Raw genomic sequence first — 24983 nt, 5'->3', positions numbered from 1 at the left:
CGCCCATATGAAGTGTTTCCTAGAAACGTGTAATTCATTTGTGATTCCTAGAATCACCCCAGAGGCGATTCAGCTATTCTTTTGTTCCCTATTCTTGTGTGATGACGGCAAAAACAATGATGTAAGCTTCACTGAGCTGGTAATCACACTTGGGAAAGGAAAAAATTTAGCAAAAATACTTCCACCAACCACCAACGCCGTAGAGCTTCGAGAATTATAACTTTGAACAAGAAGAGCGAGACCTTAAGCACCGCATGGAGCGTTTTAAGGATGCCAAAGAATTTCCAATCCTACTACACTAACTATCCAAAGAACATTTTATGAATTAATAAAAGCATCGGCAGATGCCAGCAGACATAGCAGTGGTAGGGACTTATGAACAAATCTTACACTGAGGCTAAAGAGTATTAACTGCATGCAAAAGCACAACATTGAATGGCGTACGATACGTATGATGGAAGACTGATAAGAAGAAAACTCAGACGTTAATTTTATCGATTCCAACGCAATAATCCACATCTTTCTACTAAGTGGCTATGATACCCACCTTTGCGAACAATAACGCTAGAAACACAATCCAAATCAACGGAGTAATCAGTAGAGTTTAGCTTTGTTGATAGATCCTCACTCCTATACGATTGACCCACAGAATCCATCAGTCATTAGTTTCAGTTAAAAACAAACCCAGGTTTTCCAATACATATAATCTGGATGAAAAACCAATTTCTAAATTTTCTTACATGAGGAAAATCATCAGACACCACCTAGGCGAAACAACAGCAAAGAAATGACCCGCCTGCATTTAACAACGCATCACCACATCAACAGCCCTTAAAAGGGGACATCGTCGAGCTCAAATTCCGCTTGAAAACCTATAAGAATACATAGCTCAGAATGATCGCTCTGAAAAGCAAGGCATCGTCTATCAGAAACCTAGAAATTCAGGTAGGGCAGATAACGAGCGAGTTGAAAAGCAGGCAGCCTGGAGTTCTACCTAGCAATACTGAAATGCCTGGGAACAACAATAGGAAGAAGCAATGTCACGTGGTGATGTTGCAAAGTGGAAAAGCTCTTGAAGAAAGAAAAATGAATCCAAGAAATAGTAGTCCTTCGAAAGAATGCATCACACGTTCAATGGATCAAAAAGAAAGAACGCCTGAGACTATAAGCCATTCAGAAACCAATACATCCAACGCGGGAAAGCTTGAGGTGCCGTTGAATGCACCATTCCCTAGGCGTCTGATGAAGAAGAATGATGAACAACAATTCAAGCGCTTTCTTGAGCTTCTAAGGCAGTTGCATATCAACATTCCACTTATAGAGGCCTTGGAGCAGATGCCAATATATGTCAAATTTTTTAAGGACATATTGACAAAGAAAAAAAGAGCCAGTGAGAAAGAAGTAATCGCGCTAACGCAAGAGTGCAACACGTTAGTAAGCAATAGTCTACCAAAGAAGTAGAAGGACCCTGGGAGCTTCACAGTTCCTTGCTCGATAGGAGGATTGGATGTGGGTCATGCGTTGTGCGATTTGGGAGCCAACATTAATCTCATGCCACTCTCAATTTTTAAGAAACTTGAAATTGACGAAGCACAACCCACTTCTGTTACTCTTCAGCTTGCTGACAGAACAATTAAGTACCCAGAAGGAAAGATTGAAGACGTTTTGGTGAAGGTTGACAACTTTATATTCCTAGCAGAATTTATTATCTTGGACTATGAAGCAGATAGGGAGGTACCAATTATCCTTGGACGCTCTTTCTTAGCTACTAGGAAAGTTTTAATTGACGTGCATAAAGGCGAATTGACTATGTGCGTAGATAATGAAGAGGTGGAGTTTAATGTGCTCAAGATTGTCAACTAAACAGTATTGAGTTGCTTGAAGAAGAGACCTATGTATGTGAGGTCCTTGCTTTGGAGGAGAACCTGAAAGAATCAGAGTCGCCAAGTCTGAGTGAGCGGCGGACAAAGCCAACGCGCCTATCACTTGAGGAACCACCAGAACTCGAGTTGAAACAGTTACCTAGACACCTGAAATATGCATTCCTTGGAACCAACAACACTTTACCTGTGATCATTTCTGCAAATCTTACAGAGCCTAACGAGCAGTCTCTCTTGCAGATGTTGAAAAAGCACAAACGCGTAATAGGTTGGACGCTTGCAGATATTCGTGGCATTAGTTCATCTTATTGCATGCATAAGATTAGGTTAGAAGAAGGAAAGTCGGGGTCAATCGAGCCTCAAAGAAGGTTGAACCCTATAATGAAAGAAGTAGTCAAGAAAGAAATTTTAAAATGGTTGGATGCGGGAGTCATCTATCCTATATCCAACAGTAGTTGGGTAAGTCCAGTTCAATGCGTTCCCAAGAAATGGGAAACGACTGTGATAGTCAACAGTAATAATGAGCTCATACCCTCGAGAACTGTCACAGGCTGACACATCTATATGGATTACAAGAAGCTCAATGCAGCAACTAAAAAAGACCACTTCCCCCTTCCTTTCATCGATTAAATGCTTGACAAACTTGCGGGCAAAGAATTTTATTGTTTTCTCGATGGATACTCTGGTTACAACCAGATTTTGATAGATTCAGAAGATCAGGAAAAGACTACATTTACCTGTCCCTTTGGAACATTTGCATTTAGATGCATGCCCTTTGGGTTGTGTAACGCACCTGAGATATTTCAAAGATGTATGATGGCTATCTTCTCTGACTTCCAAGAAAATACCGTTGAAGTCTTCATGGACGATTTTTCAGTCTTTGGAGACTCATTCCAGTCATGCCTAGATATTTTGGAGGTCGTCCTCGCTCGATGCGAGGAAACAAACTTGATGCTGAATTGAAAAAAATGTCACTTCATGGTGACTGAAGGAATTGTCTTAGGCCACAAAGTATCTAAGGCTGGCCTGGAAGTAGATGAAGCCAAAATAGATGTCATAGCAAAACTTCCACTACCATCAAATGTTAAAACTTTACGAAGTTTTATAGGGCATGCTGGCTTCTATAGACAGTTCGTTAGAGGATTCTCTCAGATTGCGCGACCTCAGAGTGCATTACTAGAGGTGAACCGGCCCTATGATTTTAATGAATACTACACTAACGCATTTGAAACCTTGAAGTATGCATTGACAACGGCTCCAGTACTAATAGCACCGGACTAGACGCAACGCTTTATTCTCATGTGCGATGCGAGTGAGGTGGCAGTAGGAACAATGTTAGGGCAGAAGAAGGGTAATTTGATACACCCCATCTCTTACGCGTCCAAAACACTAAATGACTCTCAGGAACACTACACCATACTGAAAAAGAAATGTTAGCTGTAGTGTTTGGCACTGAAAAGTTTCGATCTTTCTTAGTTGGTGTGTCAGCCACCATATACACTGACCACTTAGCCATAAAATTCCTAACGAGCAAAAAGGACGCAAAGCCAAGATTGATAAGATGGGTGTTGCTGCTACAGGAGTTTGATGTTGATATCTAGAACATAAAGGGAACAAAAAATCAGGTGGCCGACCACCTGTCCAGGCTAGAGAATCAAGAAATGCAAGACAAAGAAAGTGAAATCAAGGACGCATTTCCTGATGAAAGCCTGTTTAGAGTTGAAGGCAGGGAATCTTGGTATGTGGACATAGTCAATTATTTAACCACCAAGCAATTCCCTGGGAACTTCAACTCTCAGTAAAAGAAAAGGTTAGTTCATGACAACAAGTTTTATTTTTGGTATGAACCGTTCCTATATAAACAAGGCCTGACTCCATAATGCGTCGATGCGTTCCGGAAGAAGAGACACAACGCATCTTAGCTGAGTGTCATGACTCTCCTTACGGAGGGCATTTCGATGGGCAAAAAACTGCAACGAAGGTCCTTCAAAGCGGATATTTCTGACCCACCCTCTTTAAAGACGTGAAGGAGTTTGTTCGTAAATGTGACCCCTACCAACGCAGCAGGAATATTTCCTTAAGGGACGCAATGCCCTTGAACAATATTCTCGAAGTTGAGCTGATTGATGTTTGGGGCATAGATTTTATGGGACCTTTTCCCCTGTCCTGCAGACAATAGTACATCCTGCTTGCAGTAGACTATGTATCTAAGTTGGTAGAAGCAGTAGCCTGTGCTAGGAATGATGCATCCACTATATCTAAGTTTCTTACCAAGAACATCTTTACACGCTATGGAATACTAAGAGCCCTGATAAGCAACGAAGGTACGCACTTCATTAATCGCATCATTTCCAAATTACTTACAAAGTATAATGTTAGGTACAAGATCGCTACTGCCTACCACCCACAAAAAAAGGGTCAAGCGGAAATATCTAATCGAGAAATCAAATCTATCCTGGAGAAAGTCGTCAATGCAACGCGGAAGGATTGGGCACAGAGGCTGGATGAAGGGCTCTCGACCTACAGGATTGCTTACAAAACTCCTATAGGTATGTCCCCATACTTTCTTGTGTTTGGAAAAGCTTGTCACTTACCTTTAGAGTTGGAGCATAAGGCGTTTTGGGTAGTTAAGAAGCTAAACATGAACTTGGACGCCACGGGCGCTCAACGCAAACTTCAAATCAATGAGCTCGAGGAGTGGCGATTGAACGCGTACGAGAACAGCAAGCTATACAAAGAGAAGACAAAGCGTTGGCATGACCAACGCATCAGTAAGAAAGAACTTGTTGTTGGCCAAAAAGTTCTATTGTTCAATTCACGTCTGCGTTTGTTTCCAGGAAAGCTAAAATCCAGGTGGTCAGGACCCTTTATCATTAAGACAATCTTTCCATATGGAGCAGTGGAAATACACGAGAAGATGACACCAACGCATTCAAAGTAAATGGCCAAATAGTGAAGCCTTACTTTGAAGATGAACTGGATCGCCAAAAGTCATCTCTCGCATTACACGAAGCCAGTTAAGACCCGCGTTGAAGTATCCCTGCGTTTGCATAGCCATATATTCCAGGGACGCTTCCTCTATCCTTGCCTTTTTGCATTCAGTATTTTACGATGCGTTTGAGTTTGTAGATTTGTTTGTTTGTCTGTTTTAAGATTGATTGTACCTTGTTTTTGCCTTTATAAAAGTTGGAAACTTGTTTGTTTTTCTGTAAAAGTTGTGTATAATCCAGCTAGGAATAATGGACGCGTTAGACGCAAGTCTAACGCATGGCCCAGTTAAAGGGACACATCTCGAGAATACAAAAACACTCGAGTGTTTAGAAACCCGAGATGTCTTTTTAACTTTACATTTATTACAGACGCCAGGCGCTGCCGCCTGACGTCAGCCACTAATTCTCTCTCAGCCTATAAAAAGACCCAACGATTCGAGTGCCTTCTTCTTCTTCATTTCACTCTCGAGTTCTCTGAAATGAAAAAGAAAAAAAAAACTAGCCTCTCCGTCTCCCTCCCTTCCGATTTGCTCAAGCTTCTCTAGCCACAATGTCATCCGCCTCAGACAGCCAGAACCGGACCGTGAGCTTCAGGAACGAATCACCAGTAAGCTCTTATTCCTCATCCTCTGTTTAGATTTCACCTCCCTCGAGCCCTAGCAAAACTTCAAAACCCTTGTCCAAACCAAACCCATGCACGGCAGAACCACCTCTTCTTCCCAACAGCCGTCTAGGTCGAAACCTTCCACAACATCCACAAAACTCCCTTCCAAAACCTCCAAAGCCATCGTTACCCCTCTGGCCAAGACCCCTCAACCTAAACCTAAGACCCCTCAACCTAAACCCAAAACTACCCCTAAGCCAAGGGCCAAAACATCTGCAAAACCGAGGACGCGTCCGTCATCTACGATCGCCTCTAAACCCTACACCAAGCCTGCCCCACCACCAGTAATTTCTAACATTACTATGGTGGGTGCAACGCATGACCCACTCCCAGCCTACCTCCACAACGCACCGTCACCAATTGTGCGTTCACCACATCCACTTTCGATCCAGCCCTTAGCCACCATTTATCCAGTGGAATTAGATGCATCGAGCCAACCACTTCATTCGCCCCTCATCATATCCTCCCCTAGGACACCTCATACCCCAATGGGCACCCCTCCATTTACTCCACCCATACCCCCCTCTGACAGTCCTGCTTCAGAGTGCAATCTTGAAGAGTTGGCAAAATTGGCTCGACTAGACGAGCAGGAAGTTTTTGCTGCGATTTTGGTGCCTCTCAATCAAAGCCAAGAGGAAGAGCAGGGATGCGTTCAGACCCACCTAACGCATCACTTGAATTAGATGAAGCGGAGCGATATGCTATGATGTTTAAAGAGGAACTAGAAGAAGAATTAAGAGAAGAAAAGGAAGAAGAAGATAAAGAATGGAGAATTGGCCCTGACGCGTCTCGATCACGCCCATCCGACGCGAATGAAGGGCCCTTAAAATAAAAAAGAGTAACAAGGAAAAGAAAATTAATATTAGAGGAAGAAGATGAGCAATCTGCATCCGACCCTGAGGATGTAGCGCATGGAAATAACTCAAGACACGATGCACTAGAGTAGGAATTGGAAGACTATCAGCTCGCAAGGCAAGGGCGAAGGAAGATGGCTTTCCAAAAAGAAAATTGAGAATGAACTGAGAGAACTGGCAAGGGAAGCCAAAGAGCACACGGCAGAAAACCGCAAGGTAACCGACGCATTACCTAAGAAGACCTCGGGAAGAAGGCGTCAATTTAGTGACATACTCGTAGAAAAGGGTTTCTTTCCCGAGCGTCACCCACTGCCAATATATATAACAGAAATAATAAACACATTAGGGTGGAATCAGTTCTGCATTAGGCACACCCATATTTGGCCCAACCTCGTCCGCATGTTCTACAACAGTGAGTTTGATATGGAAAAGAACACAGCCTTCGATGATGGGGTGTTGGTGCGTTTCTCAGCTGATAAGATCAACGAAGTGTTCAACATTGATAGTAATTCGGACACGGAAGGAAATCGCATCTTGGAACAACTAATGCCAAGCCAATTAGAAGAAGCGTTAAGGACGGCAGTCAAACCTAGAAGCAAATGGCAAACATCTAAAAAAGGGACAAAAATGTTAGCTTCCAGGAATTTAACTCCAGGCACGAATTTATGGTATTACTTGATCAAACGGAGCATCATGCCTACAACGCATGATGAAACATTATCAAAGGAACACGTCCTGGCTACCTATTGCATCATGCAGTGCATCCTTTTAGACGTTGGAAAATTTATAAGGGATCAGATCAAGGCCATCAAGACTAAGTCACAAGGGCAACTCTACTTCCCATGGCTGATTTGTTCATTATGCGAATGCGGGGGCATCCCTCTGGGGAATGATCAAGAAGATATTGATGGCTTGATAGACATAAAGTTAGTAAGGTGTCTACTTCGCGATTTGCCACATCAACCTGCCTTACCTACCAAGGAAGTGGAAACTAAGCCTCGATCATTAAAATTCACCCCCAAAAGAAGACGCGTCCAGATTGTTGAACACAACAATGAAGCTTCAGAGCACGAAGAACATGAAGCTGAGCTTGAACTTCAGGCTGAAGAAGCGCAACCAACCCTCAATCTTACTCTCCATGACTCACCATTGGTCCCGCCAGAAGGGAGTCCTGAACAAACGCACCAAGAACCAACTCATATGGATCAGGACATCCCTTATTCTCTTCCTTCGCCCTCACCAAGTCCAATTCCCAATTTCGTGCCTCCTCCAATAATCTTTGAACCAACAAGGTTAGGATCGAGCAACGTAGCAAATTTTGAAGACCCAGTTGGAAGAAATGAAGAACCAACCCCACCTCGACGCAGTGCTGATTTAGAAGAGTTGAAAACTTTCATCAGTGATCAGCTCAGACCACTGACCGCGTCCATTGAAGGTCTCTAACAACAAAATCGGGTTCTAAAGGATTATCTAAGGTAGCAAACAAGATGGATGTAAGACCAGTTCATTTATACAACGCAATACATCAATCAGGTCTTGATTGGAATGTTTGTTCTGCCTCCACTGCCTGCCCATCTTAGAAACTCTCTGCGATTTATGGATGAAGACCCTGGAAAAGAACGGAGAGATGACGCGCCAGCACAATAAAGTTTCGGGGTGTTGGGTTATTTTTGTATTTTTATTTAATTGATATTCTTTTGTATCTGCTTGACTTGTTTGTTTACTTCATGTGAATCTATGAAAATGAATGAGAAATTCATATCATTTTATTCCTTGCGTTTGACCTTGGCATACTTGATTTTTGTTCTTTAGATATTTTCTAAAGTCTTGTGTTTTGCCTGACCTCAATGATATCAACTATATGAAATCTATAAGTATAGAGTAGGCGTTAGAAAAATCTATAAGGCCTGAACTTCTCTAAGAAGACAAGTTTACTTTCTCACGCGTGCAAGCTTCAAGTTTTAAAACTCCTTTCGGACTCTCAAAGCCTTTTTGAAATTTTGTTTCTCTTTTAGCAATGAGGATTTAGCTCGTCTCCAAATTTGGGATGAGTATAGCTCATCTCCAAATTTGGGGATGAGGGAAATCCAAGTTAAGACGCATCAACAAGTACATTATAAAGAAAAGGGAACAAAATAAAAAAAATGTTAAACGCAACTCCTCTGTCATTACTTCAAAAGAAAAACCTTAAAATGGCATGAGTTAAGTTGGAAAAGGAACTTAGCCGTAGTTGGATGCTCGCATGACACCCGTGAGAGCAAGCCAAAACGAAGTTAAGTCTCCTAGACCAACGCGTCCCATAGAACTCCTCTATCTAGTCTGAAGAAAATATATCTTGAAACGCATGAATATTAGATATGAGTTTAGTTGTGAATGGTACTTACCCATAGTTGGATGCTCGCATGACACCCGTGGGGGCAAGCCAAAATGAAAGTGGGATACCTGGAACAACGCATGGGTAATTAAGTAAATTCATAATTGGTTTTCTTTTTATCCGACAATTATCTTAAAAAGTGCATCTAACGCATTGTTGGTTTAGAAAAAACGAGAATGTTTTGAGAAACGAAATGAGTTGGTGATAAAAGGTTTGTTGCATTTGAAACTAAACATTAGTCCTTTTAGAAAAGAGTCAATGTGAGTTATATTTTTCAAACTCTTATCTCAAGCTTATGAATGAATATGATGAGAGGCGAACTTTGCACACCTAAGACAAAGGAGATAACAAAGAATTATTTTGAAATGCTTGAGGACAAGCATTGTTCAAATTTGGGGGTGGTGATAACTTGTAGAAATACAAGTTATTTTTGTTCTTAAGTTGGAACAACTAAGGTTTTTAATGATAAATTCTCCTTATTTTTAGAAAAAATGCATGGATTTATTCAAACATTAGCAAACTCATGCAAAAGAAGTTTTATTACTAAATATCGCGACATTAATGCATTGTATTGTAGGATTTCAACGCGAGGATAAACGCTAACGCATTAGACAAGTGCCGCAGGAAAAGTTGTAACACATGGGCCATGTGTCGGAGGGAGTTCAATGTAGAGAAGATTCATTAATCCAGGCCGATTGTGTCACATCACCACTTGCAAGTATGGGCACCTATAGCAGGCGGCGTCTGAAAAGCTTCCAAGCAGCAAGCGGCGTCTAAAAAGCTTCTGAAAGTCAGGTGGCTGACCAGGGCATGGAATTTAATGCTAACCAGGATATGGACTTTAATGCTGCCCATTCACCAAGTGGACTTGACCAACCCCTATAAATAGATGAAGTCCCTCCAGAGTTCAGTGTGAAGAAAATTATTCAGTTCAGAAATTATCAAGATCCTTACTCTCTATATAATGTAGTCATAGTTTTAGTCTTTTAGAAGCTATGTTGTGGTGCCAAGACGATCAGAAGGGTTGTGAACCACCACCACCGCCGGCCAGGAAGCGGAGGAAGCCAATCTTGAGAAAGACACTTCGTTCAATTCCTATACAAGTGATTGTACACAACGAGATTGAGCCAAAGAAATACAATAGATTGTATTCTTTGGCTTGACTCAGTTTCCTTCATCTCATTTATCGCTTTCATTTCATTTGATTAAATATTGCGTTTGTAAAGACTCTCTGTTTTTTTATAAAATTCATATATTTGATCCATCACACTTTGCCCTTGTTTGTTTCTTGTTTATGTTGAATGCATCAATACTTTATGCAAACTTCATTTCAACGCTTAAGCCAACTTGACAAATTGGTAAAAAGCATCTTTAACTTAGATTGTTTGAAAGAATAACTAAGCTACATCAAGTAGGACGCCTAGTACAGCTAGAGATAGACTTACTGGTGTTTGTTGCATTCTGTGTTAGACGCATGCATCCTAGAGATAGGTTTTGTATGTTATTCGCATTGAAAAATGTTGAATGAAGTCTAACACATAAACAAAAGATAAGCAAATCACTCCATCTTATCCACATCACATCCTGGTTTGTGTACATTCATCTTAGACCAACGCACCCACTTACATTAAACTCCATTCTCACATGATCTATCACTAACTACTCAACTCTTTTGCATTTCTTGCACAGGCACAACAATTTAGTGTACATAACCAATTTCTCACATTTATTTAGGAAAACCCATACAGAGATACAACACAAGGTCTGCGTTTGGTTAACTAAATCCTTGAGTTTGACCCTGGATTTACCAGGAACCTAAATTAGATTTATACTTTGGTCTGGTTTGGGAAAACTTGAACGTCATTAGAAGAAGTTGTGTGCGTTCTCCTGCATATATCTCACGCCCCAACACGTTACAATTACTTAAACGCATCAAAGCATAAATGCATCATTTATACTTAGAACTTATTCTTCCAATTTATTTTATACAAAACACTCCTAGAGCGAATCACGATAGCAATGAACAACTTATCATCGCTTCCTTCCTCTACTAGTTCTGAGTTAAGTAGCATTTTGCAACTGCTTTTGATATATAGGTCGATCACATATTCAAGTTATAGCAAACAAGACAACTAGTCGATCCGGGACTGAGGTGCAAAGACAAAGGAATATGGTAGAATTCTTCTCAGATACAAGGAAATGGTTAGGTTCCAAAGCCAAAGATCATAATTCTCGAATGAGCAATCGAAAAGATTTTGGAGTATCCTCAGGTTTAAGTATTGTACTTCTAATGGTCGTGATACCAAGTACTTCTTGTTGAGCTCTAATATGATCAGGTTTATAAGTAAGCATCTCTTGAATGGGCAACACCAAATCCTTCTGGAGCCCAAACCTCCATTTCTCTCACTCGTTGTCCACCTTGCTTGGCCTTTCCTCTTAGGGGTTATTATGTAATAGGTGCATAATGCCTATTGGAACGTTCGTGTATTTTATCATCAACTTGATGCATTAATTTTAAGATATAAGGCTTTCCTATTATAACAAGTTGTTCAAAGAGATCTTCCGTTCTTCCATCAAATATTTTGCTTTTTCTTGGATACTTTGGTTCAAATACCCATGGGCTCGTTGTTTGCTTACTAGTTGAATAGAATTTAGAAAAGACTAGTTTTCTAGAAGCCTCTTGTTCATATCTCTCATCAAAAGATACTATTTGATAATGTCCACCTAACAAACTTCTTGCTAACCCATAGTGTGAAGCAAGGGTGCTATACACATCTAGATGTGTATCGTGAAGCAAGGGTGCATGGCAGGCTAGCTCTTTAGTTGATCCTGATCCTACGTGACTAGGTCAAAGAAAGATGAAGGGACAGGGAAGGAGCTATGAAAGATATCTGTTGATATGGTTAGTATGAATAGAATATAGCGTATATGCGACAATTTGTCCACTACTGTTTGTATGATTTCTCAGTCGTAACTACAAACTTAACAAAATCAATTCAATTACAAAATTTTAAGATTTAAATTAATCTAATTATTAGTTTAAGTTTTAATAGATCGAATTTCATGGGTATAGATTGATTTCTTAAAAAAAAAAACAATATTATTGGAATAATATTATTATTGATCAAATTATGAGATATGAAGGTGTAAAGTTAGGACTCTGACAGATAGATATTTTCATTATATTTATTTATTTATTCATTTATACTTGCATCACATCTTTTTCTCATATTAATGAAGTGATTTTTTTCTTTCTATTAAAACAGAGGTTAAAATGTCCCTCTCCATTTAAGACAATAGGGCTCTATGCTCCACATAAGGGTGGGTGCTAAATTTAATAATATCAAATAATATTTTTGTCTAACTCGTCTTATCCTATTCTCGGCAACATACTAACATAGGATAAGGTGGAATGGTAAATCATTCGGTTGTTAAATGACAAATTTAGCCTTGGATTTTTTAGATTTTCGAGGACCATCTCGAAGATGTGCTCTCTCTTGATTTCGTTGTATGGACTAACAATAACCAAAATTAGAGGATGCAAATTTCTTCTATTTATATATATATGGAATTATTATGGGTGAATTTTACTCGAACATAATAAAGCTCAAAATCAATATAAGATAAAATGAGATAAGATAAGATTTAATCTAACTTGTTTGAGATTTGGAAAAATCATATCATAATCGTAGGTAACTTAAACTTCTTACTTATTATCTATTATTCAATTCTTTTAATGATTTGGGCATCATAGTTATTTTTCTTTGTTTTGTAGGTTATCTCTTCCTTGAATTATAAATTTACGGTTGTTGTCACGTGGAGATTAGATACGTTTTTTTGGCTAAAATTTGGCATCAACGCTAACTATTAACTTATTTGATATTAAAAATGTGATCAATTAGTATTTTGTAGAGAATAACATTAATGTTATGCAAAATAAAGAATATTAAACATTTGTGTGGTATTAAGCTAATGGAATTTTCACATACATTTGATAAATGTTCTATATTGCTTATATCGACGGTTATTGGGTAATTGATGCTCACGTGAATTATTGTCGTCTTTTCAATTTTTGGAATCGTCAAATTTGCTTAGACAATTGCACTACCAACATTGAATCTCATAATTGATGCTTTAGTGCATCATCCATTTAAACTCTCGACGATACCTTCATGGATCAATTGTTAGAAATTTAAACCACTTATCACCTGAACTCAACTATTCACTTGGCTTATGCAAAGGTGTAGAGGTCCTCCACCGTTCTTCATGGGACAACCTGAGTTCTCCATGACTAAGGTCTATATAGGTGATGGGTCTTCCAAGGAATTGGAGAGGTCCTCGAGATCCTATATGAGACTGTAAAGGACTTCTATGGGTTTTTCTAGAAGTTCTCCATAGGACTGCAAGATCCTTTTATAGATCATGCAATTGTTGGTCTTTTATGCATTTTGTAAAGGTCCTCTACGATTGGTCGTTGTCGGTAAATTAAATCTACCAATAATCTAAAAATACCAAATTTTTATTAGATATTAGATTAAGTAGAACGAGATAATGAAAATATGAAGGTTTAGATAATTTTTAATTTTATTATTTTGTTTTTTCTAACGAATGGTGCAAATTCGAGCTCCTGACTTCTTTCTTGATGCAAATTACAAACTTTATGTTGGTGAACTATGCTTAAGTATGTTGGAAAATATTTAATTCCATATTAGTCTCTTTTTTTTTTAAACAATACACGTGGAGATCGAACCCATAGTATCAATGTAACACCCCGCACATTTTATTTAATAATAATGTAATTTTCAGTAACTTTATTATTTGAAAATTCAGTAATTGTCCTTAGTTGGAAGACATTTTTGAAATTTTGGATTTGAAGTATAAGTGTGGGAATTTAAGTATTGACATGAAAATTATTCAATTGAAATTCAATTTGAAAACTAATGGCAGGAATTAAATTTCTTTTGAAAAGAAAAGAAAATAAATAGTATAAAGTGGATTAAGAAAATGATTTAAATGTAATTATATTATTTCCTTTTTAGTTATTATTATTATTATTATTTTTTTTATAAAACAAAAATAAAACCCATCCCTTCTCCCTCACGCACGAAACCCTCTCCCCCAAATTTTCCTCCTGCCGGTCACGACCCCCCTTCGTCGCACGAGCCAAACCCATCTCGCCGTCGCCTTCCTCACTGCCCAAACCCATCTTGCCGTCGTCTCCATCACTGTCGGTTACGACCTCTTTCGATGCCGCCTCCCTTGCTGCCCAAACCCATCTTGCCGCCGTCTCCCTCACTGTCGATCACAACCTCTCTTACTGCCGCCTCCCTCACTACCGAAACCCGACGTCGCACCGCTCGCCCAGCCGGAGAGTCGCCATTGGAGTCGCACCGCTCACCTAGCTGGAGAGCCGTCTGAGTTGCGGCCGCTCCTAGCCACGAATGCCGCCGCCGCTCCAGCCCCCTAACCACCGCGCGCCACCGCCGATCAAACCTTCTGACTGCCGCGTGCTGCACCGTCTTCTAGCAGCTTGACTCTTAGATTTTGGTAAGATCTATTTTGGTGGTTCTGTTTCTTGAAAGATTTTGGATGGCCACTAAGTTGGATTAAGGATTAAATTAGTCACATTATTTTGATTTTAGATTTGAGCTTGGGAAATCACAGCAGCGACTGTCCAGAGGATTCAAGACCATTCGTCAAGAGTTTTGGTAAGAGTTATGGTCCTTATTGTTGGTTTGTGGGCACGCTTTGATTACTGAATTAAGTTGACTTAACCCTTGTATCTTTAAGGTTCCAAGCTGTCGTCCATTGAGAGTTAAAATTTGTTGGAAGGAGATTTTGGAGTGGTTGTTAATCAAGTTCCTTGGGTAAGCTTTTGGGGTGTTGTGGTTTTGAATCTGAGGTGTCGCAATTATTATTGGACTGAAATTTTATGGTTGTATTCGTATGGTAGGGTCGTTTCTTCAAATCACGGTCATCGTTTGGTTGTTGGAGTTTATCTGTGGAATTTTGATTAAGGTAAGTAATCTTACCATTGGAACTGGCCCTATTTGTATGCTCGCGTGATAAGTGTATGTTATGGTAAATATTAGCATGTTGACTGATAGTATGACCTGAATCAAGTATGTTCTGACACGGGTTCTCTTTTGTTTAAAGATACACCTAGGCACTTGATCGTTAGTATGTGATGGTATGTGTTTTCATATGTTGATATCTGATCTGCTGGTGTTGAGGCATACTTGCATGTTGTGGGATTATGATGTAAGGTATACATGAATGTAGTATGATATGTTGTCAATAATCATGTGTATGTGATGGAGCCATGGTATCAAGGATTTTCATGTATGTTCCAGAATTGTACAATGTTGATTCTTAGAACATTGAGACTGTGTGACTATCCTCATTGATTAGTTAGACGCTCACTAGTTTGTGTTTCCTTCGGGATTCACCAGTTTGTGTTTCTTTCAGGATTCACCAGTTTTGTGTTCCCTTTGGGGTTCACCAGTTTTGTGGGCATACTTAACTACAATAGGATAGGGCTCAGTCTCTCATTTGTTCCATTTGTTTATGTGTCGTAGGTGGGTATCTAGAAGACATAGATGCCTAGCCTAACCCTAGTGGTGGGGTTACTTACTGAGTATTTCATGCTCATTCTTTCTTATGTTGATGTTCCAGGTAAGGGTAGAGATGCACCAGCGATGGCGCAGCGGAATTCGTGATCGTGCCATTGGGACTAGTTTTTACGCTTCCGCATCATGACATTTAAAGTCCTTATTTTTTTTCCCTTAATGTTTAGTTTTATTGTCTTAAACTTATTATTACGGATTATTTCTTTTATATAATTTTAATAGTCTTTACGAATTATGGGTACCTTATTATTGTTTTAACAATTGCATTTAATAAATGTCTTTTGAACTTCTCTTGTTTAATTAACATTTATTTCAACATAACTGAGCGTCGTTTTAAATTTTAGGCATGCATTTATTTTAGTAACGATCTAACCTAAGTCCTAGGGGGTCGGGTCGTTTGAACTATATATTTTTTCTTTCTTAATTTTGCTAACATTGAAATATTGGATGATGAAATCACGCATTTATCTAGTGTGGGTTTCATCAATGAGATGTTTATTTAGTTTATTTTCAACCTCTATGATAACATCCAAAATGTGCTATATTAGTGCCTCTAATCTTGCCTATTTATGATATTTAACGTGCTTAAATGTTTATATATATATTTATATGACCCTGAGTAATACATGCATTCTGGAGCATCATGGACCGTTTGGGGTTAATTTGGAGCAATCAGGAGCTAAAAAGGGTATTGATACTTTAAATTGAAGAGAACATAACAAATCTACCCTAAGTGAGAGTGTTGTGATGTCCTATGGTGCTGTGACACAGTGCCTTTGACAGAATACTTAAAAAGGGTGCAATATCGTGTCGTCGTCGCATGGATATAAAATCTACTTTTTTATTTTCAGGTCATATTTTTTTTAACCTAGTGATCGGTTTTCACCCTCTATCCATCTACAACATTAGTTTTCAGTTTTGAGTTGATTATTTCTCTGTAATTGGAGTGAAAGATGGCGGGTTTGATCTTTCTCATCTCAATGGGCAGGTAAGAATCCCCAATTCCTAGTTCTTGAGGTTTTTTTTCCAATTGTAACCTTATGAGACTTGTGCTAAACTCTTAATATTGATTGTTTCTATTTTATCTTTGGATTCTTTTACTATCTTTGCTGTTTATAGTTGTATTTCTACTTGAAGATGTACGAATATTAGTTAGATATTAAATTACAATACGCGACATATAATTGTAATTTGATCAAAGGCAACAACATGTTAGACTTGTGATTCGTTATCTATGATGAAAAACAACGCTCTATCGTTCTAGGAAGAATCACGTTGAATATTGATTTAGGCTTTTTCTATTTGATATTCACCTTAGTATAATTCCAATTCAATGTTGTTAGTATAAGTTAATTAGGATGCTTTTCATCTAATTGAATTGACTAATTTGATAAATTGGACTCTCACCTAACTTTTATAGGTGAATTGACTAAGTTTAGACAATATAGAAGTTAATCCGAAAAATCTATGATCAAGCAAACAATTAGGGAAACTTTGGATATGCTACCTCTACAAACTAGGATACATCGCTTTATTTCTCTTGCAATTTACATTCCGCATTTTATTTTTCTATGCTTGCTTCTCAACCCACACACAAAAACCCCACATTTACCGCTTTGGCTAAAGAATTAACTTTGAGAAATTAATATTCGTACTTCCCTGCGGATCGACCCGATCTTACCACTTGTACTATTTAGTACTTTTTTCAAACAAAATCAAAATCAAAATTTGCTAAAAACATTATCTTCTTCACCTTACATGCGAATGTTTTGAGTTTATCTTCTTTCTTCTTCTTTTTTTTTTTTTTTTTTTTTTTTTAATAAGGCTTGCAATCGAGTTTGTTCATGCTTTTGGGATGATTGATTTTTGGATAGAGTGTCCTCCACTTCGTTTGAAGACCTTTATTATATTTAATTTGCTTTTAATTAAATATTGTTATCTTAAAAAAATGGTTTTTTTAAAGGAAGGAAAATAATTTCAAATCTTAATTAATTCATCACATTCACTATCATTATTACTAATAATAATGTAAATCATTGTTTTTCTCCACTCAAATTCTATTTTCTTTTAAAAGGCAATCCAATCGTTCTTGATTTCCTTTTTAATTAACATATACATATTTTGAATTAAAATCTTATTCGATACTTTTTATATATTTAGAAGAATGAAATGAAAATGGTTTTTTTTTTACTAAAAAAAATAAGCACATTACAAAATCACAAATTACAACTCATAATGAGAGGTACACATCCCCAACAATTTTTTCCAATAAGATCTCGAACTATGAAGCCTCCATCTATATTGGGTTTAGAAATAATAAATATATATATCTAGATAGTATCATACACAATAAACAAAAAAAAATCAAGTCGAGCATATAACTTAATTGACATTCAAGTATACTAGACAACACGAGGTAATTCCCCTATCCCAAATTGTAACTAAAAAAACAAATTACTTTGAAAACATCTCAATTGGTATAAGGCATACCAAAAAGTTAGTGTTTGAGTTTTTCGAACCATATTATTGCACTAAAAAACAGAAAAAGAAAAAAAGAAAGAAAAAAAATCTATGTCACCATCTCAACTTATAAATATCAAATAGAAAACTCTAATGTTTTCCTTAAAAAAAAAGAGAAAAATAAAAATATGAGACTCCCATAAAAATATCTAAATTTAGCCTTTGTAACACTCAATAAAACTTAAAAGTTTATTATCAAAATTTCAAATCAAACTCTAATTTCTATTCACTTTTCTCCTTCGGTAGAACTACAAACATATTCACATTATGTCTTTTTTTTCTTTTGCACTTATGAATTATTATTACTATTTAATCAATTTCGATAAAAATCAATTGATTTTAAAATTTATTGAAAATACATCAACCACGATAATATTTCATTCACATTTTTTCTCCGTGAAAAGAACTTTTTCAATTTTGAACCAAACAAATTTTAAAATACCGAGTTTAAAGTGATATTTTATTATTATTATTTTTTAAATGCGGTATCTGTATCTAGTTGAAGACAAGTTCACATGAAGTTTTTATATTTTTAATAATTATGAATTTTAGTAGACACATGGACTGCTTAATTACCTCATAGAAAATGTTGACACCTTCACACATATCTGAAAAATATATTATTAAAAAAATAATAATATACTAAATTAGGGGGAAAAGGCCGGGTCTTGTCCAGCTGTTAAATGCAAATTTGAAATTCAAAATTTGAAAAACCCTTCCAGCGCATTTCATTTACCGTTACCACTCCACCAGGTAGCCCGTTGCATTTCACAGCTCATCTCTCTCCTCCAAAAAGAAACCCTAATTTCCCTCTCTCTCTCTCCTCCTCTCTTTATAAACAAACCCTTCCTCTCTCTCTGTAAAGAGATTACTCTTCAATCTCTCTCCGTCCCTACAAACTTACCATTTCTCTCTCAGGAAAAACCCATTTCTTGTTTCTTCACTTTCTTCTCCGAAAATGAGAGAAATCCTTCACGTTCAAGGTGGGCAATGTGGTAACCAGATCGGTGCTAAGTTCTGGGAAGTTGTTTGCGCCGAGCACGGCATTGATACTACCGGAAAGTACCAGGGAGATTCCGATCTTCAGCTTGAGAGAATCAATGTCTACTACAATGAAGCCAGTTGTGGAAGGTATGTACCTCGCGCTGTTCTTATGGATCTCGAGCCTGGTACTATGGATAGTATCAGATCTGGCCTTTATGGACAGATCTTCAGGCCGGATAACTTTGTTTTTGGTCAATCTGGTGCTGGAAACAACTGGGCTAAAGGTCATTACACTGAAGGCGCTGAACTTATTGATTCTGTTCTCGATGTCGTCCGAAAGGAGGCGGAGAACTGTGATTGCTTGCAAGGTTTGCTCTCGATCTCTTTCTGATTCTGTTTTTCTTTACTTATCTCTGTCATTTTGGCTGAACATTTGTGCGGTTTTGGGGTTTTTAGGGTTTCAGGTGTGTCACTCTCTAGGAGGAGGAACTGGATCTGGAATGGGAACTCTTCTGATTTCGAAGATTAGAGAAGAATATCCGGACAGGATGATGCTTACCTTCTCTGTCTTTCCATCTCCTAAGGTGTCTGATACTGTGGTTGAGCCTTACAACGCTACTCTCTCAGTTCATCAACTGGTTGAAAATGCAGATGAGTGTATGGTTCTTGACAATGAAGCTCTCTACGATATCTGCTTCCGTACTCTCAAACTCACCACTCCAAGCTGTAAGATCTTCCTTCGTTTAAACATCTGCAACTTTCTTCTTTACTTTGAACATATTGTTTAGTAGTTTGCCGTCTTTGTTAATTTGTAGCACGTAATGAGTTTAATACACTGACTTAAAGCTGATCTGTTGGTAGTTGTTGTACATTAATGATGAGATCTGGGATAAGAATTATGTTCTATTGTATTTGACCTGAGGGAAAGAAAGTGTATCTTAGATTCAAGTTAGTTTAATTCATTCATTGCACTAATTTGTTTCACATGTATTGTTGGAGCAGTTGGTGATTTGAACCATTTGATCTCTGCAACAATGTCTGGTGTGACTTGCTGTTTGAGATTCCCCGGACAACTTAACTCTGATCTCAGAAAGCTAGCTGTTAATCTCATTCCCTTCCCTCGTCTCCACTTTTTCATGGTGGGTTTTGCTCCTCTCACATCTCGTGGTTCCCAGCAGTACAGAGCTCTTACTGTCCCTGAGCTTACTCAACAAATGTGGGATGCCAAGAACATGATGTGTGCTGCTGACCCACGACATGGTCGCTACTTAACTGCCTCTGCTATGTTTAGAGGCAAGATGAGCACAAAAGAGGTAGATGAGCAAATGCTCAACGTGCAGAACAAAAACTCTTCTTACTTCGTGGAGTGGATTCCAAACAATGTCAAATCGACTGTTTGTGACATCCCTCCAACTGGTTTGAAGATGGCTTCTACTTTCATTGGTAATTCCACATCCATTCAGGAAATGTTCCGTCGTGTGAGCGAGCAGTTCACTGCCATGTTTAGAAGGAAAGCTTTCTTGCATTGGTACACTGGGGAAGGTATGGACGAGATGGAGTTCACTGAGGCTGAAAGTAACATGAACGATCTGGTTTCTGAGTACCAGCAGTACCAAGATGCCACAGCTGATGAGGAATATTACGATGAAGAAGAAGAGGATGTTGAAGATCAAGTGTAAGAAGATAGTGATAATGTGGGGTTTTATGAATATGTTTGTAGGGATGTAATATGTTGCAACTCTTGCAACTTTCTGTTGCCAGTCATATGGATTTGTCTATTTTTCTGTTGTCTTTTATCATGTGCTTGACTTTTGAACTGATTGTGTCTCCAGACAGTTGAATTTTTAACCTACATAATATGAATTTTGTTCGAATCCCATATGTGAACTTCAAATTCTCTAGCTGAATTGTCATTCGATTTGAATAGCCAAAGCAAGCACATAAAGGCTTATGCAACTGTTCTTTGTTCTTGTATTGAAAGATTTGTCCAGGCTACTGACCTGATCTATTGTTTCTCTTTTATGGCTTGCTTTCATGGTAAAGTTGTGTTATGAATTATTATTCAAATATTTGCATTAAATGATGATAGCCTTAGCTCATTACTGCTCAACGTCCTTGGTGTGGAAATTAAAGGAGAGCCATTCTTCAGCACAAAAGGAATGTAGGCTTTCATTTTTAAATCTTTCCAGAGTTAATGTGTAAAAGAAGGTAATGTATTGAATTCGAAAAATTAAACTTTCAGCTTAGAAGTGTAGGATGTCTTGAAGCTATGTGTTCCCCATTCATCCATTGCTCTAATGTGTTCGGATTAAATTTGTAATTTAAACTTTTGGTACAACCTTCTTTAATAGTCTATATATGGAATAATAAATTCTAACTATTAAAATCATACGGACTAAGGTTACAAAAACAAAAAATGAAATTGAGTGGGCGGGTTAAAAGAGCTGGTTTCAACAGTACAAGTAGCCAGATGGGAATGGCTTTTCTTTTGCACATAATGTAACTAAAAAACTGCATCTTTAGACAATTGATACCCAAACTACAACACAACAAAAGACAAAAACCTCTTCAGATACAATAAAACAAAACAAAAACATATTGAATTTTTACAACACAAATTTCTTCTTTTTCCAAATTCAAACATCAACCTTCTTCTTACCATCATCTTCGATGGCTTTATCCAACACAACTTTCTTATACTTAACATCAATCTGCTGCACGGCAAACTCCTCAGGAACAACTGGTCGTCTATTGCCAAAGATAGTCCATAAATACAATCCAAGGAAAGCTGTCAATGCCCCACATCCAGTCCCAAAAATCATGGCTGCAACCACTCTCATTAAGCAATTCTTCCTCTCCTCCTCTCTAACAACACTTTCCGGTTCCGATTCCTTCGCAATGACGATCGTCTTTGGATCGAGTGGCTCCGAATGCATCCAATTCGGTATGCTCTTCACCTTGAAACTCCAAGAAAACACAAAACATGGCTGGGATGAGTTCCCCTTTGATGAACTCAAACCCACTACCACTTCCTCATTCTCTCCCCAAATCTGAGAGAAATCAATTGGGTATGAAAGGATTGGCGTAGATGGTCTTTTGTTGTTACTGTTTTCTGCTAATCTTACTTCTAATTGCCTAGAACCCACCTCGTAATCTATCCAAGCGTGTAAATTCTGCCCTCTAATTAATGCCCATGAACTGTTTGAAAAATTGCCTGAATCTGCTAGTGATGTATTACTCTTATAACCCACATCAATTCCTACCAAAGTTTTAATCAGATCGCCATTTTCAGCATCAGAGGAAGTAGTAAACTTAACAAGGATCATGTTTACCTTCCGTTTCATCTCCGATCCAAAATGAAACCCAAATGGTCCGTTATCAAAAGCACTGACATTAAAACTACTAGGAACAATAACAAAACACAGTCCATCTTCCCCTGTGTTTGGCGATAAAGAAAACGAGAAATCTGTAGAGAAAGACATCAATCTCCTCGGTTTACCTCGAAGAAGCTTGATGGGTTTCTTGTACATGATTCGTCCAGCACTGGAACTGGCGAGCTGTAGAGCACTGGTACCTCCGCCACCGACAACAGCCGCATCGCCGTACAGAGCGACATTGAGCCCAAACTGTGGATTTCCATGAAACCCAGAAAGGGAAAAGGAAGGAAATGAAAGAGAATGGATGGATTTAAAGAAGAGGAAGAAGAATAAGAAGAGGGAAACGGGGGGTAAATGAAAGGCGGCCATGGATGAAGTGTGAGAGGTTGAAGGAGATGATTGTGGGTAAAGGAGGCTAGTGCGTTTGCTTTGGGTTGTGGAGTAAAAACATCTTCAACTGAGAATGAAACTTTTTCTTGTTCTGCAACTTGTTTTTAATTTTTTTGGTTCACTAGGGTTTGAAGATAGATGGAAAGCTGAAGAAGAAAGTAAAGAATATTAGGACATTGGGTGTTGGGTGGGCTCGGAGGTTGAGGAAATTAAATGCACTCTTTAACTCCATTCTTTTTGCCATTATGCCCCTCATCCTCTTTCACTTTTCAAATTTGCCCCTTATTTTCCTAATATTCACAACTCATCTTTCTCATTATTACCTACATGCATTGTAACAAACATCCTAATGCGATGTTTGAGATAAAAGAGTGGTGAAACTTGGAAGAATTTTGATTTTCTAGGACTCACACACCATGTAAATAGTTAACTAATCATAAAATTGATGTTTTTTAGTTGGGGGCCTCAAACTTCTTGGATCAAATAAGGAGTGAAGTTCCAACTTAACTTCTTAAGTTAAACACCGTCAAAATTATTTGTTTATAGCAATATGAGCATAGTTCAATAATATACTATCGACTCGATGTTAGATGTTCGAGATCGACCAAGTTTTACTTTTTACTTATTTACTATAAAATCACCATTATTCAAATAATATGTTTTGTTAAAGATTTAATATATTTTAAACAATAAACTAAAGACAAGTTCAGTAGTAAAATTTAGGAGTAGCATAGAAGGTAATGTAGTAAACATGAAGTTACAAAATTGTCAACCAAATCTGGTTCAACTACATACTTCCCACTTAAAAAATAACGAACCAAATATTCCTTAATATATTAGTTCAACCGTAATACAACTTAACTAGTCATTGGATATGTAAAATTTTTATAAGTTCACATATTTTTGTTAGAAAGAAAAAAGAACTACTAGAATGTATCAGGAAGAAAATACTATAATATATCGGTTAAAAAATTTGAATGACGGCAAAAATACTAGAGCAAAAATATAATAAATAGAAGAATTTGAATAAAAGACCGCTATAATACCATAGGTTGAACTTTAAGTAACATTTGATCCAAAACTTACCTCAATAAATTAGAATATGATTATTTATTTTTAGCATATTCTCATCCGAAAAAGATGTTTAGTTTTTGTATTTGAAATGTATGAGGTTGTGTAACCAATACTTAGGTGTATTAATTATGAAGTTAATAAAACTAAGTATAAGCTATTTGTGTTCAGGCTATGAATTTGTAGAAGTGAATCTAGAATTTAAAAGCTGAATTTTAGAACTCTACATTATTCTTATTTATACCCTATATATGTATTTGATAAATTTAAACCTATAAAATGAGGCTTTTCCCATTTTAAGCTAGCCTACCAATCTAAATGTCAATAAAAAGGGTGCCATGTGTCACTGTCAATGTTAGAATGATTTGTTAAAATTTTGAGTAAAATGCAAATAACACTCTTGTGATTTAATAATTCAGTGTAAATAGGCAATAAATTTGACCCACTTCCCCAATTTTTTTTGGCCAAGGTTTGAAACTTTTTCCTAATAATTTTTACTTTTTAGGTAAATATCCTAACTAATAATTATATCAATTTACTTTATAGGTAAAGCAATTTAAGACATAATTTTTCACGAAAAAAAAATTAATTTAAATTAGTAAATAAATAGTAACGTTTTTCTTTCGTTAAATTCGAGCTTTTTTTCATTTGCTTAACTCCATTTATATGTCTCTATTTATTTAGAAAGAAAAACGTGGAAAAGACCAATTTTATTTTAAGAGATTTCAAAAATGAAATCAAATGAAAACGATAATAAATCATTAAGGGTCATTTGTTTCACGGACATCCTAGATTCTCACAGAGTTGGCATCTAGATTACCGTATTTTTGCGGTATTGTGAGATACCTCGACAACTGAAGGATGCCTGGATGGAGAGCGTTTGAAGAGTTTTGGATGCTCAAACATGAGTTTTCCAAATTCTCAAGTTGAGGGCATCCCCAATTTACTTTTTTGTCCTTCTTTTTTTATTTTATTTTACATATATACATTAATCTTCATTTGCATTATATAATTAAAAAATACTATCAACTATGTATATCATATATTTTTAGTTATATCGTAATTCTTATTATTTTCAGCAATATATTTAAATTCAAATTTAAATTAATATTTATTTTATAAAAGATCTTAAAATATGATATATTATTTTGTAGAGAAAAATAACACATAAAAATAATATAAATTGTATCAATTTTAAAAGAAATTCAAATAGATAAAAACAAATATGTTATATAAATTCAAATTATATC

At 37.2% G+C, this 24983-nt stretch overlaps 2 protein-coding genes and 1 long non-coding RNA gene across 3 annotated transcripts; 2 read left to right on the top strand and 1 right to left on the bottom strand.

Annotated features, from left to right (window-relative positions):
• Positions 1-13832: 13832 nt before the first annotated feature.
• On the top strand, positions 13833-15498 carry LOC120073947. Its single transcript, XR_005480849.1, has 4 exons — positions 13833-14309; positions 14405-14629; positions 14716-14780; positions 15438-15498. It is a non-coding gene; the product is annotated as an uncharacterized LOC120073947 (long non-coding RNA).
• A 3197-nt stretch (positions 15499-18695) lies between these two features.
• On the top strand, positions 18696-20827 carry LOC120072572 (tubulin beta chain-like). The gene is made up of 3 exons (XM_039024964.1): positions 18696-19263; positions 19352-19621; positions 19898-20827. The coding sequence occupies exons 1-3, from the start codon at positions 18870-18872 to the stop codon at positions 20572-20574; spliced, it is 1341 nt and encodes a 446-aa protein (XP_038880892.1). The 5' UTR covers positions 18696-18869; the 3' UTR covers positions 20575-20827.
• A 423-nt stretch (positions 20828-21250) lies between these two features.
• LOC120072573 (L-type lectin-domain containing receptor kinase VIII.1-like) lies at positions 21251-22861 on the bottom strand. The gene has a single exon (XM_039024965.1). The coding sequence runs from the start codon at positions 22639-22641 to the stop codon at positions 21532-21534; it is 1110 nt and encodes a 369-aa protein (XP_038880893.1). The 5' UTR covers positions 22642-22861; the 3' UTR covers positions 21251-21531.
• Between the last annotated feature and the right edge of the window lie 2122 nt (positions 22862-24983).

This window comes from Benincasa hispida, chromosome 3 (genome assembly GCF_009727055.1).
Source record: "Benincasa hispida cultivar B227 chromosome 3, ASM972705v1, whole genome shotgun sequence".
In the NCBI taxonomy this organism is placed as follows: Eukaryota; Viridiplantae; Streptophyta; class Magnoliopsida; order Cucurbitales; family Cucurbitaceae; genus Benincasa; species Benincasa hispida.
This window is presented reverse-complemented; position numbering and strand designations above follow the sequence as displayed.